The sequence below is a fragment of the Dama dama genome, chromosome 9 (genome assembly GCF_033118175.1).
Source record: "Dama dama isolate Ldn47 chromosome 9, ASM3311817v1, whole genome shotgun sequence".
Taxonomy (NCBI): Eukaryota; Metazoa; Chordata; class Mammalia; order Artiodactyla; family Cervidae; genus Dama; species Dama dama.
In genome coordinates this window covers 95,073,409-95,091,570 of record NC_083689.1, presented here as the reverse complement: position 1 = coordinate 95,091,570, position 18,162 = coordinate 95,073,409, and the positions used below count along the sequence as shown (strand labels likewise).

Sequence of the window (18,162 nt, the reverse complement as noted above, 5' to 3'; positions counted from 1 at the left end):
AAGACATCAAAAGTGGGTTAAATTTGGGAAGAAGTTTTTGGAAAAATGAAAATAGCCTGTACATGGATGAGTTCCTGTCACTGATCACAGTCTTTAATATGACCGTAAGCATAAGAATAATAGATTTCATATTGGGAAAAATCAGTATAAATCAAAACATGTTTGGTCTTTCTTAGGCAAAAGGCTTTCTTTTTTAATGTAATCACCATTCTATTCTGCATATTGTCTAACATGGTCTCTTAAAAATTACATTGCTTGCCCATTTCAAGTTATAAGGTAGGTGCTGACAGGAGAATGTCTTTGCCATTGATGGTATGCCACTGGAAGTTTGAATAGCAAAATGACTGAGAAGTGGCTTTAGAAGACTCTTGCACTGTTTTTGGTGTAGAAATGTCTCTAGTTCTTTAACAACTTTATTCTGATAGAAAAGAGTAACTGAGGGGTTAAGTAATGTGGTGATAGATGGCTAATACTGGTTTTCCCTAAAATGGTTTTGAGAAATAATCAACTAAGTAGCAAGAAAATATGGATTGCCACTACCTCATAGACATAGGGTTTGATAAATACATTAGTTTCCTAGCAGAATATGAATAATAACATTAAGCACAGATTTTGTTTCTTTCTAATCCTTTGGCCAACCACTGACCTAGGTCTTCTATTGTCAGCAAATAAGGATATAGTAACAAAGGTGATGATTTGGGAGACTTTCCATGGGGTTGGTTGAAAGTATTATATTCAGTCTTGTTGTTATTGTTTAGTTGCCCAGTAGAGTCCAACTCTTTGCTTACACAACTGAATATAATTTCTTGTGGGAAAAAAGTCAACATTTTCATCCTTTGTTCATAGAAGTTTAAAGTAAACTTTTTCAGCATAGATTTCAGTCTCTAGAGTTTGTTCTTGTGTTTTGTTATTGGAGAAGTGGTAGTTTTGACTGAATCTATCACACATTGTTGATTATTCGAGGGCAAGTAAAACCAAGTTAATTGAAATAGAATAGTATTAACAATTGAAGTAAAGTAAGGGAAAATAAGGGAACAAAAATACCAAGAAGTGCTATTTTTTTGTACTTATTTTTACTGGTTAAGATTAATATGACTGTACGTGTGTTTAAGAAAAATTACAAGAAAGTCCAAGGAAGTGTGAGAGTTATACTTGTCTTTTAAGTGTTTTCTGAAGTTTATCATTTCATCTAAAGTGAAAGTGAAGTAGTTATTCTTTTGTCATGGATTTCATCATAAATAAGGCTTTAATATTCTCTCTGCTTGGTATATATAGAGATATTTCCTCTCTCCAAACCTTTTATAAACTAGTTGAGGTTGTAGTTTATGTGCTTTGTTGTTTTGTTCATACCATAGTACCCAGCACAAAGCTAGGTGGAAAGACAATGTTTAATCTGAGTCTTAAGACTAACTAAGGTTTTGAAAACTAACCTAGTTTTCATGCTTTTACCTAAATTCTCTGGGACAAAATAAAGTTGACATGGCAAATAAAACCTACTATAAGGTGTTTTAATGAAGAAAACATTTTTGAATACTATCTTTCATGGCATGTATAAGGTATAAATGAGGTTGGTAGCAGGTAGGGGGAGAGGAGTGAAGAATGTGGGGGGAAAAAAATACAGATCCTAAATCAGGGATGAAATTTTCACCAGACCTGAAAGACTTTCAGTTCTCTATTCTTTATTGAAAATTAATCCCAAGACCAAAAATTGAAAAGACTACCATAATGTTAAATTATGCAGTTATCCTGGGCTATATGAGGCCACCGAACTAACACACACATATTAAATCTCTTTTTTAATGTAAAATTAATAAAGAGGTAAATTAAAAGGTAAGTCAAAGTTAAAGGTAAGTCAAAGTTTGTACAGCTCATTTTCAAAATTACAATATGGAAAGTAAATACACTGCTGTGTGGGAATACACAGCTTATCTGTCCTTGCTAGCTAATGAATTCTTTCCTATTAAATTTTAATAGGAAAATCTTCAATGATATTTAAGCTTTCACAGAAGTGTAAACTACTGTGACTACAATTCACAATGCATTTAAAACAATTATTCTTTATCATTAAAGTTAATAATATGCACATTAACCTCTTATGTAGTCTAAATCAATATTGTCGTTTAAAAGATATGACCTCTGGACAGCTTTGTCTAAATATTGATTTCATTGTCATTTGTATAAGGTATCAAACAAATTACATGCTGCACTAATATCATTAATACTTCCCCCATAGAGCCTCTGACTTTACAGGTTCTTGTAATATAGGACATGACATTACAAAAATATTGAGGACATCACAAGATATAATTACCAAATGGATGAGGTTTGACTATGGTGGCGCAGAGTGGCTGTAAACATGTGATAACTTTCAAATCCTTTTCTCTCCGTAGACAGAAAAAATACATCTCTTTAGCATGCAGATTGGTTTGTTGAGGTTAAGTTCAAATGGCAGAATTTTGCCTGCCTCAGAGGGTCTAATTTACCTTTTTCTGATGCCATAGATATTTCATAAGAGAATCTAAAGTCGGATTAAAATATTGTAGTTCTGCAATATAGCAGTTTTCCCAAAATAAACTTGTTTAGGAATTTCTATTACAAGTTCTTAGTGACTCAGAAGTTGGAAAATACATGCAACTTTATGCATGTAAAGTGAAGGGGCTGAACCTTTCAATTGATCATTAAATTAAATAAAATCTGATTTGGGGATGGGCACATATCACATTTGCCCTCATAATTGGCAGTTACAGTATTTATTTTTGTAAAAACAAAATTTGCAAATTAAAATAGCTATATAAATTAGCGCTTTAGAACTTTTTTCAAGTTCTGAATTGCTCTGAATCACAATTGTTAACATCATCCTGTTACATCTAACTCTATTTTAATGTTTGTTTTTTCAATTTTTAAAATTGTACTTTACTTTCCGTTTTCTGTAAGACTTTTTAGAAAAGAGATGTGGTCATGGTCACAATACTGGTAGCTGGGGGTGCTATTTATACTAAAACTGTTCCCCACATATTTCTTGTAGGTAAAAGTGACCCATTTTGTGTGGTTGAGCTGAACAATGATAGGCTGCTAACACATACTGTCTACAAAAATCTCAACCCTGAGTGGAACAAAGTCTTCACATTGTAAGTAGTGGTTATCTTGAGCTCGCTTCAAGAATGATACTAAATGATATTTATTTTCGAGATTTTTGTGTGTTTTTCTTAACAGTTCAGTGCCTCTGGCCTGCCTTTGCCAGCAATAGTGAATTGCATAATTGCATTACCTTCCTGAGCGTGAAACCTGGGGAAAGGGTATGCCATTTTTTTGTGTGTTTATACAGATATTTTTTTTAAGCTGTGCATTTTTTTGACTAAGGATTTTTCTCCCATTAACTGAATTGCCATACTGCTCCTTCCTTTTATACTTTCTATTGAAATTCTCCCCAATTGCACTGACACCAAGGAGGACAAAGCTCTATTTGTTCCATTGCTCAAATCAGCAAACAATCCAGTCTCGGATTCAGCAGATGTTTTAGTTTTGTTTTGTTGCATTTTAGCACAATAAGAATATTAAGTACTGTCCTACTTGCCCCCCCCCCCAAAAAAAAGAAAAAAACCCTTTGAGTTAATTTTCTTTTATTTAAAAAAGTTTGTAAATCTTTCCAATCATTCACTGTAAAAGCTGCCAATGCTACTCTGTAGTATCTCCTAAATTTGTGGGTTTGCTTTTTTTTTTAAGCTGGCCTTTAGAAATGAACTCGGAACAAAGGAAAACTCTCCAAATAGAAGTACTTCTTAAAAGTTTTCTAACATAGCTTTATTTTTTTGTATATGAGAAACTGCTAAATTCCTCATTAATTTCTTATAATGTCCTTGCTTAAGATCCAGTAACTAATCAGATTTAATTATCTGACCAATTTATCTTTAAGGAATTTCACATTTTTATAAGACATGAAAGCCTGGTCCGGAGACTTGCACTCCTAAGAAGGCTGTGGAGTGTTTTTCTCTGGAATGCATAATTGAATGAATAGGTTTGATTATTATCAAAGCCATTAATTGATTGTGCTCTGATAAAGCCTCTTCTCACATGTGGCTGCAGTCTTTCAGTAATGAATATATTCATTTTTTGTTTTCTCTTAATTCATGTTTTCTTGGTAAACAGTTTGATCAAAGAATAAATGCTGTCAACAATTGGGGCTTATTTTTCTAGAAACAAAAATATGAAGAGCTTGCACAGTTGTTTATTAGCATATGTTGTCTTTGGAACATAATAGAGCACTACTTAATTTCTAAATCCTGGGGTGGTACAATAGCTATCAATGTTACATTTTTTACATTCTATATTCTGTGTAGTTAATTTTTACTATAAACTTAACAGAAATAAGTTAGCATATTGATGAGAGCTGGGGATAAAAATTATAATAAAAAAGACAAATGATACAAAATATACTGTGACTCTTGCTGAAATCAAACCTGGGAGTTATAAGTTTGGAGTTATAAGAAGATAGAAATTATGTGGGAGTTATAAGAAGATAGAAATTATTGTAATAATGAGAAGAAGGAAAAGTCTAAAAAAATCAGTGCCGCTTATTGATGGGTTTTTTTTTTTTTAACAGTGATTTATTCTGTGGCCATCCAGATGGAAGTTATATTTTATTGAAAAATTATAACTTAAAATTAAAATTGTATTCAAAGTTCCAGATAATAGAACCATCACTGCCGTCTACTAAGATGCATTGTGGGAAATTCTGTCAGATACCAAGCTGCCCTATGTACGTGTATATGCAAATAGCATACATAAAACACATATACACCGAATCAGCTGGAGCTATCTAAATTTTCAAAAGCATTTGTGTTCTTGTTCCCCACTGATGAAGTCTTTTTTTTTTTTTCCCTTACATATATTTATTTTGCAGCAACATTAAAGATATCCATTCAGTTCTTGAAGTGACCGTGTATGATGAAGATCGGGACCGAAGTGCTGACTTTCTGGGCAAAGTTGCTATACCCTTGCTGTCCGTAAGTTTTATTCACCTGACACATAGCTCTGTGTTGCTTTTGCTCAAGGAAGGGGAAAAAAAAAAAAAAAAAAAAGCCCTCAGCTCTATATCTGTCATTTCTCAACCAAGGTCTGTAATAAGAACACTAAAAATTTTAACATACTCGATTCACGGCCACGTTGAATCCCATGATAGTTAATTTTTCCTGACAGACTTGATCCTGGTAATGAACAGGTACTTGTCAGAGTTGCCACAGTTGTTTTGGGTCCTCTGTCAGTTTCAGCAGCTGGGGGTCAAAGGTCACTGAGGGAGCGTATTCAGTGGAGACCGCGAGACAGACGCCTGTCATGTCCTTTTCCCGCAGATTCAAAATGGTGAACAGAAAGCCTACGTCTTGAAAAACAAGCAGCTGACAGGGCCAACAAAGGGGGTCATCTATCTTGAAATAGATGTGATTTTTAATGCTGTAAGTCTTAACTTTGGCTTTTTTGTACTGCTAAAGAGTTCAGTTTCATGAAAGCTTTTGTCCCTGATTTGTAGAGAATTTCTGTCATCCCTCATTTTCTCTGAACCTTGCTGTATCCTGGGGAATACGCCTGGGCCACTGCCTGGCACACCCACACTTTCTGGTGTAGCTGGCGGCTGCCGCTGCGGCTGTTCTGTAGCCACTGCCTGCCGGCGGCAGAAATGGAAGCGCGTGCTTGTGCCACTGTATACATTTATATTTTATGGGAACCGCAGCCAGGACTCTGAAACTTTAGCAGTGATTGCAAATTGAACTGCGTGAAAAACTCGTAAACATTTGTAATATATTCATCCATAACAGACACATATGTTGATGTGTAGGTGAAAGCCAGCTTACGAACATTAATACCCAAAGAACAGAAGTACATTGAAGAGGAAAACAGACTCTCTAAACAGGTAAACAGCAAGGAAAGATGAATCCCTCTGGGAAGACCTGATTATATCTGTAAAACATCTATGTAAATTCAAATAAACTCTGGAGGTGTGGGGCGGGTGGGGAAAGACTATGGAATGTTTGATCATCTACTGATGTGAACTGGCTCGCTCTTTTCTCCTTTCTTTTCCTCTCTTCCCTTCTTTTCCTTGAAAGATCAAACAAGGGCAATACCAAACTAAGTTGAGTGGGGGTGGTCAGAAAGGAAAGGGGATACTGTAGGCTCTGCATAGAATGGATATGTATTCATGCTTTAGCAAAAGAATGATCATTTTGAACATAAAATACAATTTGATTGCCATGGAATGTGTAAATGAGAACACCAAAAGCTGAGGTTCAAATATACGTCCAGACCACCCACAGGTATGATGCAGGTGTGTGTAAAGCAAGCCCAGCGTCTAGTTCTTCCCTCTAATCCACGAGAGAGGGGGCTCTATCTTTTAAGGGAGACCTTCCTGTTAATTAGATTTTGACTATGATCTTTTAGAAGTGAACTTTTATTGGCATTTTTAGCAGGAAACAGAAAATCAGGAACCCTGATTTTCCTATCAGGAAGGAATTTTAGACTTGATATCTTGTAATTAGACTTGTAGCTTTAAATTTGATTTGATATGAAGTTAAGAAAAGAGCACCGTTTCCCCTTTTAAAAGTCCCATTAACACAGCTAAAATAAAATATATTTGAGACTCTATAGTTTACAGAACTCATCTGTGTGTGTTAAAATCTTTAATAATTTTCTGTGCTATTAGAAGACCAAAACTACTTTATTTTTATTCCAATGACTTCACCAAAAACAGCGGAATCTTTAGTTGTTTAAAGACAGTGCCTGAGGTACAAATGTAATATCTATCTGAATGGAAATACAGGTTACATTTTTCCACAGTTATATTTAAAAATAGTAAAACTCTTAAAGGTGATTAGGGGCCAAGAAGGAAACAAATAGGGACACTTTTTATTTTGCCTGAAAGAAATTTTAACTTGTTTAAACTGCTGAGCATGTACATGCTTCTATATGTACATACATATGCAGATGTTTTCCATATGAGCCCAGTTAACTTTACATAGCTATGTCTTTAAAATACCAGATTAGCATTGAAATATACTTGTAAGTAGCAAAATATTAACCTGCAGACATAATTAATTATTAACATAACTGTATTTAATTTTTTGAACCTGTATCTAGTATATAGGCTGTTTGTCTTACAGCTGTAGCCATGTCTTAGTTTTAAATTTTTTAATTATAGAAATTCCCATATACCTCTTAATCTTGTTCCATATCTACAGTTTATTTTTTGTCTCTTTTTTTTAATTGAGGTGTAATTGATGCACAATATTCTATGTTACAGGTGTACAGTATAGTGATTCACAATTTTTAAAGATTTGTTCCATTTGTCATTACTATAAAATATTGGCTATATTTCTTGTGTTGTACAATATATTCTTGTAGCGTATTTTATATATAATAGCTTGTCATATACCTTTTTTAAGGAAATATTTTGTACTTGGTTACCATACATTTTTCCCTAAATCCAAAATTAGGAAAAAGTAATGAGAAATGTGGGTAAAATTTATTGTGGGAAGGAGAGAGAGGAAGAGGGAAAAGAGAGAAGGGGCATGAGACTATGATAGGAAGAAAGGGAGAACCTACTGAAATGGTGATAAAATATTCTTTTTTCTATAATAAAGCAATACTTGACAGGTTTTTTCTAAGCCCCTCAATAAAAACATCCCAAGTTAGCAAGTTCATTTTGAAATATCTTGAAATGAAAGCATTTAAAGGATTTTAAAAGCACAGGATTTCAGAATTTTTAAATATAAAGTTCTCAGCGTTTTAAGTGTCAAAAAAAATGTTTTTGATTGTTGGGAATTTTTTTTTCTTTTGAACAGAGGTAACTCAACTTGCATGATAGTACTCTCTATGCAAATATATTTAACTCAGAAATTGCTCTTGTAATTTAGTTCTTCCCACCTTCTCCAGATAAACTTTTTTCCCTCTAACTTGGGAGCCAAATTGCTTGGTATATTCTTACAACTTTATTAACTTTCTGAATTCATATTAAGTCACACTAAACTTGAAGAATTTTGTGGCATATCTGATGAATTTCAGCCTTGCATATTCTAATAATGGCTTTCATCTTCCTTTACAGCTGCTGCTAAGGAACTTTATCAGAACGAAGCGTTGTGTCATGGTGCTCGTAAATGCTGCATACTACGTTAATAGTTGCTTTGACTGGGATTCACCCCCAAGGAGCCTCGCTGCTTTTGTGGTATGATCATACTGTATTACTTACATTGTTATTCATTAAATTCAGTAATCATAGCTGCCTGTTTCTGTGGCTCTAGTTATAGTTATGTCGATGTGGCCATTTTTAACTTCTATTTTGAGATTTGACTGGGCAGATTTGCCGTGGGCAGGAACCTGATGGATTGTTCAAGGTCTGAGTCCAAGAATATATCCCCGCTCCCCGCCTCAGATTTCCGGAATACAAGACATCTCAGCCAATGTGTAATTTTCTCTGTGACAGTTAAAAAGTAAAATTTTACATGTTGCATAATCCCAAAGCCCAATAGCAGGGCCAAGAAAAGTCCTTAGTGTTAACAAAAACAAAATTAAGAATCTTGATCATCCTCATTTTAATTGTATTTATCCTATAGATAGCTTTTCAAAATATGGAAATCTTTGGCAGTAGAATGTTAGTTGTAATACTTTAATATGTGAATCACGGTTGGCAGTGGATGTTACCTATGTAAGACACGCTTTATTATTTCTGAGATTTCCAGTTTTTAAAAAGGCACAAGTGAGAATTTGATAGTTCCAGAGTCCTCTGACAACATCCATCCAGTGGCCTTTTACTTGAGTTATTTAAAAATTGCTGATGAGACCAATTTGCAAAGCTAGAAATTCTGAAAGAATTCTTTCCTCTGTGCTTCAGCTGAGATTTTTCTGCTCTCACATTATTTTTGCGTATTCAGGATTTCAGTCTGAAGTTTAAGTGGAGTCGTTGTTTTGAAATCTTTCATTTTATTGTCATACTTGTTAGAATGTGAGTACCCTTATGTGTCCTTATATTTGCAGGTTTCGCAGACTATGACTTTATCTGGGGGGGGCTTACAAGAAGAGCTTTAATTATAGTAACAAGTTAACGTTTTAGTATTACCATTCAAATGAGTGTAGGCACATCAGTTTAACACTTTGAGCTCTGTCCTCCTCTCAGGCCTTGTATGGGACTTTCATTAATGTCTGAGCACATGGAACAAAGAGTGTGGACGTCCCTTTGTGTTGTGAGTTACCAGAAAGTTAGGCAGCCTGCTTCCCATAGACATGTTGTTGTCTCCTTAAAGAAAGCAACTGTCATCATCATTAAGTTTTAGAAAAGAAAATCTGCCTCTCTCAATATTCTTTTATTTAGCTCTTTCACATGATAAATACACTGGAGTACTGTTAAGCAAACTTTGTTGTTGTTTTTCAGCATCATAGAGGCACTTTAATGTTAATGAGGGGGAAAAAAAGCACGTTGAGTTTATGTGTGTATTTTATGCCATTACGTCCAGATTCCGGGGGGCTGTATAGCAGATACAATAATATTCTACCGAGAGTGTCATGCTGCCATCTTTGTTTCTCTCCTTTGTTTCATAGCTATTTATGACATTTGAAAACAGAGAAACCTGTATAATTATATCATTTGTTCAGGAACCTTCATTTTAGATACTTGAGTAATACAGTGTGTATGTAAGTCTTCACAAACTTCGTCTGGCTTCTAGAGGTCTCTCCTGTACAGTGAATCCAAGATGGTGGACTTGCCTTACAATTTCCTACTGGTTGAAAAAACATTTATCTATCAGCCAGTGAAATTCTGAGAAACCGAGCTACACAGGACTTGAGTAATTTCACTGTACAGGAGTCCAAATCCACTGGGGAAGAGACGTAGTGATCTCTCTCTTAGCTGGCGGTCAGCTTCTAACAGACTCGATCCTGTGAAACAAGCTGAATGCAAGACCTTTTCAGGAAGGAGGGGCAGGGCAGGCCATAATACAGGTAGGAAAAGGGGCTCCTGACACCGGTGGTGAAAAAACAGGCCAGAAACTACAGTGTGAACATGTTAACAGTAATTTTGAGAAGAAGCAATATTATTAATGGTTTCATTGAAAAAAAAGAAGCATTGAATTTCAGTCTGTTGAATGTCATTAAAACAGCAGATAACAACAACCTGCTTCATTTATCTGGACCTGACCTAGGAGTTCCAGGAGAATGGGGGCCCCTCCGGCGTCACCTGCAGAGCATCTAGCCCCTTAGTAGGCTCCTGGTGTAAATGACTGTCTAAATCAATAGACCAACCAATAATTCAGTCAATCTGAAATATTTCTCTTGTGTGGAGAAACTTTCTCCAATGATTCCATATAGATAAGAGTTTGCTCCAATAAAGCTAGTGATTAAATGATGATAGGCTTATCTTAATGCCTTTTAGTAATTTTTCCTAGACCTTATATTTAAATTCTAAACTACTTCATAATCCTCCATCCATCATCTCTTTTAACCTCAGATTAAATTCTAATATAAAAAGACCCTTATATAATGATAACCCAATATCTATCACAAATTTATGTGCCAAAATACTTTTCCAGGCACTTCAGCATGAAAGTGCTTTTCGTGCATTAGTAAATTAAATATTCCCAGCAACCTTATTTGAGGTAGATACTGTTATTTTCCTGATTTGCAGAGGAAGAAGCTGAGGCACGGAAAAGTTAAGTACCTTGCTCAAAGCCACACAGATATTATTTCCTTTCCAAAAGAGCTTTTAAAATATATACCTTGTAATCTTAACATCATAATGATTCAGGAAAAAAGAAAACACCATGGTAGGATTTTTATTCATCTTCTAGATATTAACTGATGTACTTAAAAATGAGATGTTTCAAAGATCTTATTGCATAACCAGAGCCTTTTTAGGCCAGTTTATTGAAAAGAACTGCTTTCCATTAGGAGAAGCTATGAGCAGCACCCCATTGTTACAAACATATTGTTCCCATCATTCCCTGTTGATGGATCACGGGTCTATTATTATAATATTGGTTCCACTTGGCCCACTTTTTCATAAATGCAGCTGCCTCATGGAGCACATGCGTTTGTACCATTATGCTGCTTGGTTTTAGGCCCAGATCAGTAAACTTTATAATGTTTAAGTGCCTTTTTTTCCTATCCTGTTTTCTTTTTCTTTTCTAATTTAGCATCCAAAAGTAAATGTAAAGTAGTGAGATTTAAACAGAAAAAACAGTCCTTTTTGTCCTGATGTCAGTTACAGTGGAGAGCATGAGAAATGCAGGTGAAGCGCTGCCCTGGTCTCTTTTTTTGCTACCTGTGTGTTCTGTGGAAGGTTCAAAGCCGGCTGCCTCTATTAGAAACAGAAATCAGCCTGGAAGGTGATGGATGAAATATAAGCAAGCAAGTGCCTGGGAATGTCCTTGTTGCTGTGTGCCATGAATTAGGTTTTTAAATTTTACTATGAATATTGTATGCTGAAGAGCATACACATACGTATGTGATGTGGAAGGCAGGGACGCTTATCTCTGGGAATCATCCATTGTAGACGTGTAAATGTCTCATCAATTGGGTTTAATTTTCATCAGGCTCTTGACCAGACATTTGTGTTCTTGTGGATGTCAGTGGGTGCAACATGGGGGGAAAAAAAAAAAGAGTGCACATTCTCTTTTTCAACACTGTCATTTCTCACTGTAATGAGCACAAAAATAATTGGACAACTGAGCTATCAGTAAAAGGACACACTTCAGTGTGCGTCAAAGAATTATTTTACAGGACAAACTTTAATCTTTAAATGGGATTGTAGATAATTTGTGGTACCATCTGTCCATTTGGAATTGTTTTAGCCTTTTCTGTCGTTATACAGTGAGTGCCGCTGTGTTTAACATTAACATTTGATATTTTACACATTTAATTTCTGTTCTGCTGTGTGGTCCTTAGGGAACGGAGCGCTAGTGCTACATGAGAGAGACAAAGTATTGATCAGTTAACATTTCAGCTACATTTATGTATGTCGCAAAATTAATGAAAATGCCAGACAAAAATGTCAGAGTGCACAAAAAGGTAGAATTTAAATTTGGTAGTTTAATGAAAAGTTTAAGATGTACATTATCAAAAATGTCCTCCTGCCTTTAAAGCACGATTCCTAACAGAATAACTAAAGGGAGACACATATTTTACTTAGAGGGACAATGAACATGAATTATGAAGGGATGTCAACTCCTCAAAGTACCTTGTGTTCCAAAACGGCGTGTTTGAATGCTTAACCATTACTTATAAAATACATATGTTTCTCTTCCTATCTGGAGAGCTACTAGCTTCACCCCTCCAGGCTGGCCAGCCGGACGAGGCAGGCTTCCTACTGAGATTTCCCCCGCTTAGGTTTTCCTTGGTATCCAGGCATTCCTTTTGTGTCAAAACTGAGAATTCCCTCTACAGCAATTCATTGAGGCCACTCTGGTTCATTACTCGTTCCTTTCTGGGTCCTTTTCAAATGCCGGGTTTTCCTTTGCTCCCAGATAATTTGAGCTCCACCTTCATTCAATCCCCGTTTTAGGAAAGGATCACACTTGGGACAACAGCGACTCTGAGCAAAGCGGGGCCATTATGCAGCAAAAGAGAAAAACCAGAGATGATGTATGCAAAGAATGACATGAGGCAGCTCTCTGTAGCCAAATGATAAAAAAATAAAGTAAAATGGAGGAAGCCTAGCAAAGGAGGAACCGAACTTGCAGGGGCGATGCGGCTGGTGTACAAGGATCTGAAGACAACAGGCTTCCCAGGAGCCTATCGAGCACTTCCTGTGTAGAAAGCCTGCTGCTATTAAACAGCATATGGATTTTTCTAAAAGTTATTACAAACAATAAGAACATTTTAAGTGGCCTTCATGTTCAAGGACTGAAAAGGGAGCATCGCTTAAGAAGAAATATTATTGTGAAAAGAGAGACAGGTCTAGATCTCCCGTAGTTCAGATTCAAGTCTTAGCCTTCACTGAGCAATAGAGAGGGATTGTAAGGGCTGAATGGGAGGTAACTTTGGATTTCAACAGAAATTTCTAATTTAAATAATTTAAGAGGCATCAATAATACCACACCAACAAAATTATGCTTCAGGTCTATAGCAATTTTCAAATTATTTTTATAGACGTTTTTGTTATTGCTACTGGTTTTTTTTTTTTTTTAAGTGCCAGCAGAAAAATTGGAAATGTTCCAGACATAACTTTTGTTTTCTCCCCAAAACAGCAAAACAGAAGGACCCCTGAAAACCACAGAAACAAGTACTAAAGTAAAATGATCTGTAACTGATGGTCCTATCCATGTATTCTTGAATTTTCCTAGAATTATGTAAATCTAAACTTCCAAGACCTTTTGCCAACCCTTCTTTATGTATGCTTTCCTCTGATGTAAGTACTTACCAAGTTTATAAACAATACTTCTGGTTTAATTTATACAAACTTCAAAGGTACATTAAGCATTTCCTTCATAAATGTGTGAGAAAGAGAAAGCCTATACAGAATTTCACTGCTTTTGAAGACTGTATACCTCCAAAGTTGCCTAAAATTCCTATTAAAACATCAGAGGCCATTGACACTTAGAAAATTCTAGTACTACACTTTTCAGTAAGTAGATTGCGTGCCCAATTCATATGAACATGCTGGCACTTTAAGTTGATGTTCAAAGTACGCGTTTTTCCAAAATTTATCTAGATTCCATGGAAGGAAATTGTTTTCAAGCATTAGCCAATGAAAAAATAAGCTTTTTAAAGCGGTGCCTTTCACAAAGCATTGCAAATAAATTCTTGCAACTGTGTGATACTCCCCCCACCAAAGACCAAAATTTTGAAGTGAGTTGAATTTTAGGACTGATCACAATTAGCTAAAATCAGATATTAATGGGACAAAGCATTTTGACTAGATTTCTCTAATCCTGGAGGAGTGCTGCTCTAGGTCACTTTGTAGGTCTATTTAAATGTGTAATTCTTTTGTTTTATTTTTGTGGCTGTTACGTACACCAACGTAGCACTTCCTCAGATGAGCACTTAGCTTTCTTTAAATGGTGCCAATGCCCCTTTTTTGTTTATTTTAATAGATGTCAGTAAAAGGGCCTCCTGCTCTTTGGAGGTAGGTAATCACATAAGCTGTAGAATCTACTACTATCCAAAAAGCTAATTCCTCTTAGATTTTATTTTATATTTACAAGAAGAATTTAATTCTTAAAACACACCGCACACTTTCTCTATCATTTCTACTCTCCCTCCTTTGTTCTCTAAAGCAGGACGTTGTCAGATACGATAATCTGGGGACATTCTGTGGGTTACTTGAAGAAAATGAAATTATTTCACTTTTTTTTTCAAGTACAGTGCAGTTGTAATACTGTATTATAATCAAACATAAACCTCAAGTATCACCAGCATAACAATAATACCATATTGAATCTAGGAATTAGCCTCCTCATGAATCTGAGTCATATGTGCAGTGAAAGTTGGGATGACACCAATGCCTCTTTGTGGCCTCTCTGGCCATAGGGCTGCTGAACCCTTTCACCTCAGGCAGCCTTCTTGCATTACACATCTTGTAGTTGCAACCTCAAAATCTTTATGCGATCCTTAAAAAATATGTTGCATGGTCTGGATTTTATGATTAAGTTGACTAAGGATTAAAAATGACAAAAGAATGAAATCAGAGATGTTTCGCTGTCTGTCCTCAGATTCCTAAACCAATGTTCTTGTCCTCTGAAGAATTTTCCACCCTCCAGCTTCAATTTAAATTGTTGGGGACACACATTCTAAGCAACATAGCAAGGCATATTCCTTTCCAAAATAATATTCTGTCAAACATTTTGCAAAAGAGAAAGTGTAAATGAATAATTATGAAATTTATTTTAGTAAAATTTCGTAAACTAAGAATAATAGCTCTTCTGAAAGATTGTACATTGCAACAGAAATGCAGTCATTACCATACTTTAGACAGTGACTTAATTCTCCAAATGTTTTCATGCTCTTTTGAATGGGGTAAATATTAAGAAATAAAGGGTAGAATGCTTTCTATTGTCTGATTTTTCTATTGTGACCAATTATGAAAATACACCTTAGAATTACAGTGTATTTGAGTTAACAAGTGAGAAGCTAACCTGAAATGCTGTTAAGAAAGATTTTCATTGCCCTTTTCCTTGCCATCATTTTGCCGTGTTTTAACATTACAGTCAGGGTGAATAGAGACGGAGGAGTGACTCTTGCCATAGTAGGTCCGTGAGTTACGACCCTGAACTGCGTCCTCTGTTTTGCTGTGATGACAGAGATCTGACACTCAGCGAGTGGTAACATTAGAGATCAGTAGCAGTGAAGATGAAAGAGTGACCATTTCTCTTGTTTGCACCAGTCATCAGCCACAGGCTCAAAGGGAAGTAATGAAGAGAAATTCAGAGAAGAGCTCACAAGCACCGAAAGATGGAAATCACATCAAAGTGTAAACAGATATTTGGATAAAAATGAAAGGCAACCCTGATTTTAAGGATGGGGGAAAAGGGTTTTACAAACAAAACTTGGCTTTTATTTTGTTTTAAATCAGCATTTCTCAACAGTTTTTTCATATTTACTCCCCTAAGGAGAAGCTTTTCATTTAATTTAATGAGAAAAATGAAATACTAAGGAATAAGATTTTCTCAGGGAGTGTTGAGCTTTGGGGGCCACAAATCACTGTGATATGCAAGATTCTCTGTGCTCTCCCCTAAGAACCAATTTTTGCCCCCTTGGGTGCCATCTCAACCCCGTTGAGAATGCATGCTCTAGAGGAGGTTTAATGTGAGTTTAACTATGTTTACTTTCATGCTCTTGATGGTAAAGTCTAGTTTAGATTCTCTGTAGTTTGCACACAATGCAAATGATTCCGATAGATAATCAGTCTGAGGAAAGAGAATTTGTGATGTTTATACCAAATTATTGACTATATTGGAGTCCAATGAAAAGAGAGGTTTTATTTGGCTTCATAGAGGCTGAAGAATTAAATTTTCTCCCTATGAAAACCCATATGAGAGCTTTCTCCTCTACACCAGTTCCAAGGGTGCACTGTTGTGCTTCACTGAAATGGAGAAGTGGGGTGAACATTAATTCTGGGCTAAGTAATATCTCTATCATTATGAGGGCTAGAGGGGTTTTGTCCATACATTGTACTATATTTATGACTAATAGATAATCTTTATATTCCTAAATGGATATCATTATGTCAGTGATATAAAAGAATACTTCATTAGACTTGATTACCTATTACATCTTCATGGGAAGGGAAGGCAAAGGGGTTTTGGAATAGAAAAGTCATTTAAAACAGTGAGGATACATGTTCTACTGCCTATTCTGCATGGCTGGTTACTCAGTTCCTCATAGGAATCAAACAACCTTTACTGTTGTAATTTGTCAATAATAAGTAAACATATGATGTTTTATATCCCACTTAGCTATATAAAAATAATTCTACTGCATTTTCCATAGTTAGCAATCTCTAGAGTTTCTGCCAAGCCGACTGCAGGCAATGCTTACGTGTTTGAAACAAGAATATATCATCCAACTTTGTTATAAAATGTTGGTGAATTAAGTACTGTTTTCACTAGTCAATCAGAGAAATCCTTTGGATTTAATTTAAGAGATTGCCAAAGTTGCAAGTAGCCCATGAGTTACTCACAAATTATTATGATGAGGTTGTATAAAAGAGCTGTTATTATATAGTTGAAGTGAAATGAGTGAAGGAGAAAGTTAATTTATAAATGTGGAAGTTCAGAAAGCTGAGGTCACTTTTTCTAGTCAGGCAGAAATGTTGAAAACTTACCTTTGTTTATTTTATATAGATTTGTTTAAATTGTTTTGTTTAAATATTGTATATTGCTTAAATTGCTTTATATAGATTTTGGTTCTTCCATTGCATGAGACTACTACATGCCCCAACCTGGAGGCTGGTATTTTTAGGAGAGACCTTTAACCTAGGTTCTGTTGGTCTGGATGTGCACTATTTCCTTCATTTTTTCAATTCTCAGAATGCAAGCCTCCTACCACAGTTTTATTTCTAAGTCCTAAATCCTGGTTGATGTGTACTTAAAACTTTTAATTTTTTTGTATAGACTCAAAAACCTCCAGGCAAGATGTATCTGTTTTGTAAGACAGTTGCTTTGACCCTGGGACACATTGCCCTATAGTGGCAATTTGGGGGCCACAAATCATCGTGATGTCTAATGTCATAAGTAATGACATAGAACTGTTCACAGAGCCTGTCGCTCCCTTCATAGAGTCCTAGCTGTAGAATGGAAATACCGTCTGTAGGAAGTAGATCAGAGTGCAGTCACGGCTTGGTGCTGAAAATGCCAAGAACCACACCCACCCCAGTCCTAGCTTCAAATAGCCCATCTTCCTCGTGGCAAAGGTAAGGGACCCACAGAAGTGGAGATTGTATAGGCTTTTAAGTGTTCCAGTGAAGTCATGGAGTGTTATGGTTAGAAGGGACTTTAGAGATGATTTTATGGTGGAGGAAAATGAAAGTGCCATAAGGGAAAGCGACTTACTGAAGCATTAACTCTCCTTCTCCCCCAGTTGCTGGCAATGAATGTTTCAAAGACAGCAGCATTGAGAAGAGAGGAAGAGAATGAGAAAGAAAGAATCTTTATCCTGAAGTTTATAAGTTGTTGTCCTTAATTAAGGAAAACCAAGTGTGTGACAGTGTTCTCTAGAGTTCTAAGAGGGTAAAATTAGGCTCTAAATTCATGGTATGTCTTATTAAGAAATGTGTTGACCTGAAAGGGCTGGAATTGTCTACTCAAAATAGTAAATCTTTGCTCGCATAGCTTAGTATTATTCCTGCAGTTCATGTAATAAGTGCATATTTTGTCTTTTGATGTACTTCTCTACTAGCTGTGATCACATCACATTACAGTTCCCCCAAACACTGCAGAGATGTGTGTATAGTAATAGGGAACACAAAAAGTTCACTGTGTATTTGAGGGAGGTACATTTTAGACAAGCAAAGAAATGTCATTTGGCCTCTAAGTAGTATAAATTACTCATTCCCAAAAGTAAATGTAGACTCTTTAAGAATATATTTCCCAGATTTTAAACATATACTATAACATGAGTTGCTTAAACAATTTAAACCATCTATATTGATCCATATTGATTTAATGGTAGCTGAGAGCAACCTGTCCATGC

General features: G+C 35.7%; 1 protein-coding gene across 12 annotated transcripts in view; it reads left to right on the top strand.

The window, feature by feature from the left end:
• Positions 1–18,162, top strand: part of MCTP1 (multiple C2 and transmembrane domain containing 1) — a 556,529-nt gene that overhangs the window by 390,010 nt on the left and 148,357 nt on the right. For 9 of the 12 annotated variants that reach the window (XR_009694230.1, XM_061152021.1, XM_061152023.1 and 6 more), the window contains 5 exons: positions 3,026–3,128; positions 4,901–5,003; positions 5,349–5,450; positions 5,831–5,905; positions 8,090–8,209. Coding sequence is in view for 11 of the 12 variants with exons in the window: in XM_061152021.1 (XP_061008004.1) it covers positions 3,026–3,128; positions 4,901–5,003; positions 5,349–5,450; positions 5,831–5,905; positions 8,090–8,209 (503 nt within the window). In the remaining variant the exon portion in view is untranslated. Of the gene's footprint in view, positions 1–3,025; positions 3,129–4,900; positions 5,004–5,348; positions 5,451–5,830; positions 5,906–8,089; positions 8,216–18,162 lie in introns of those variants that run through there. The other 3 variants (XM_061152022.1, XM_061152019.1, XM_061152028.1) reach the window with 3 other exon arrangements.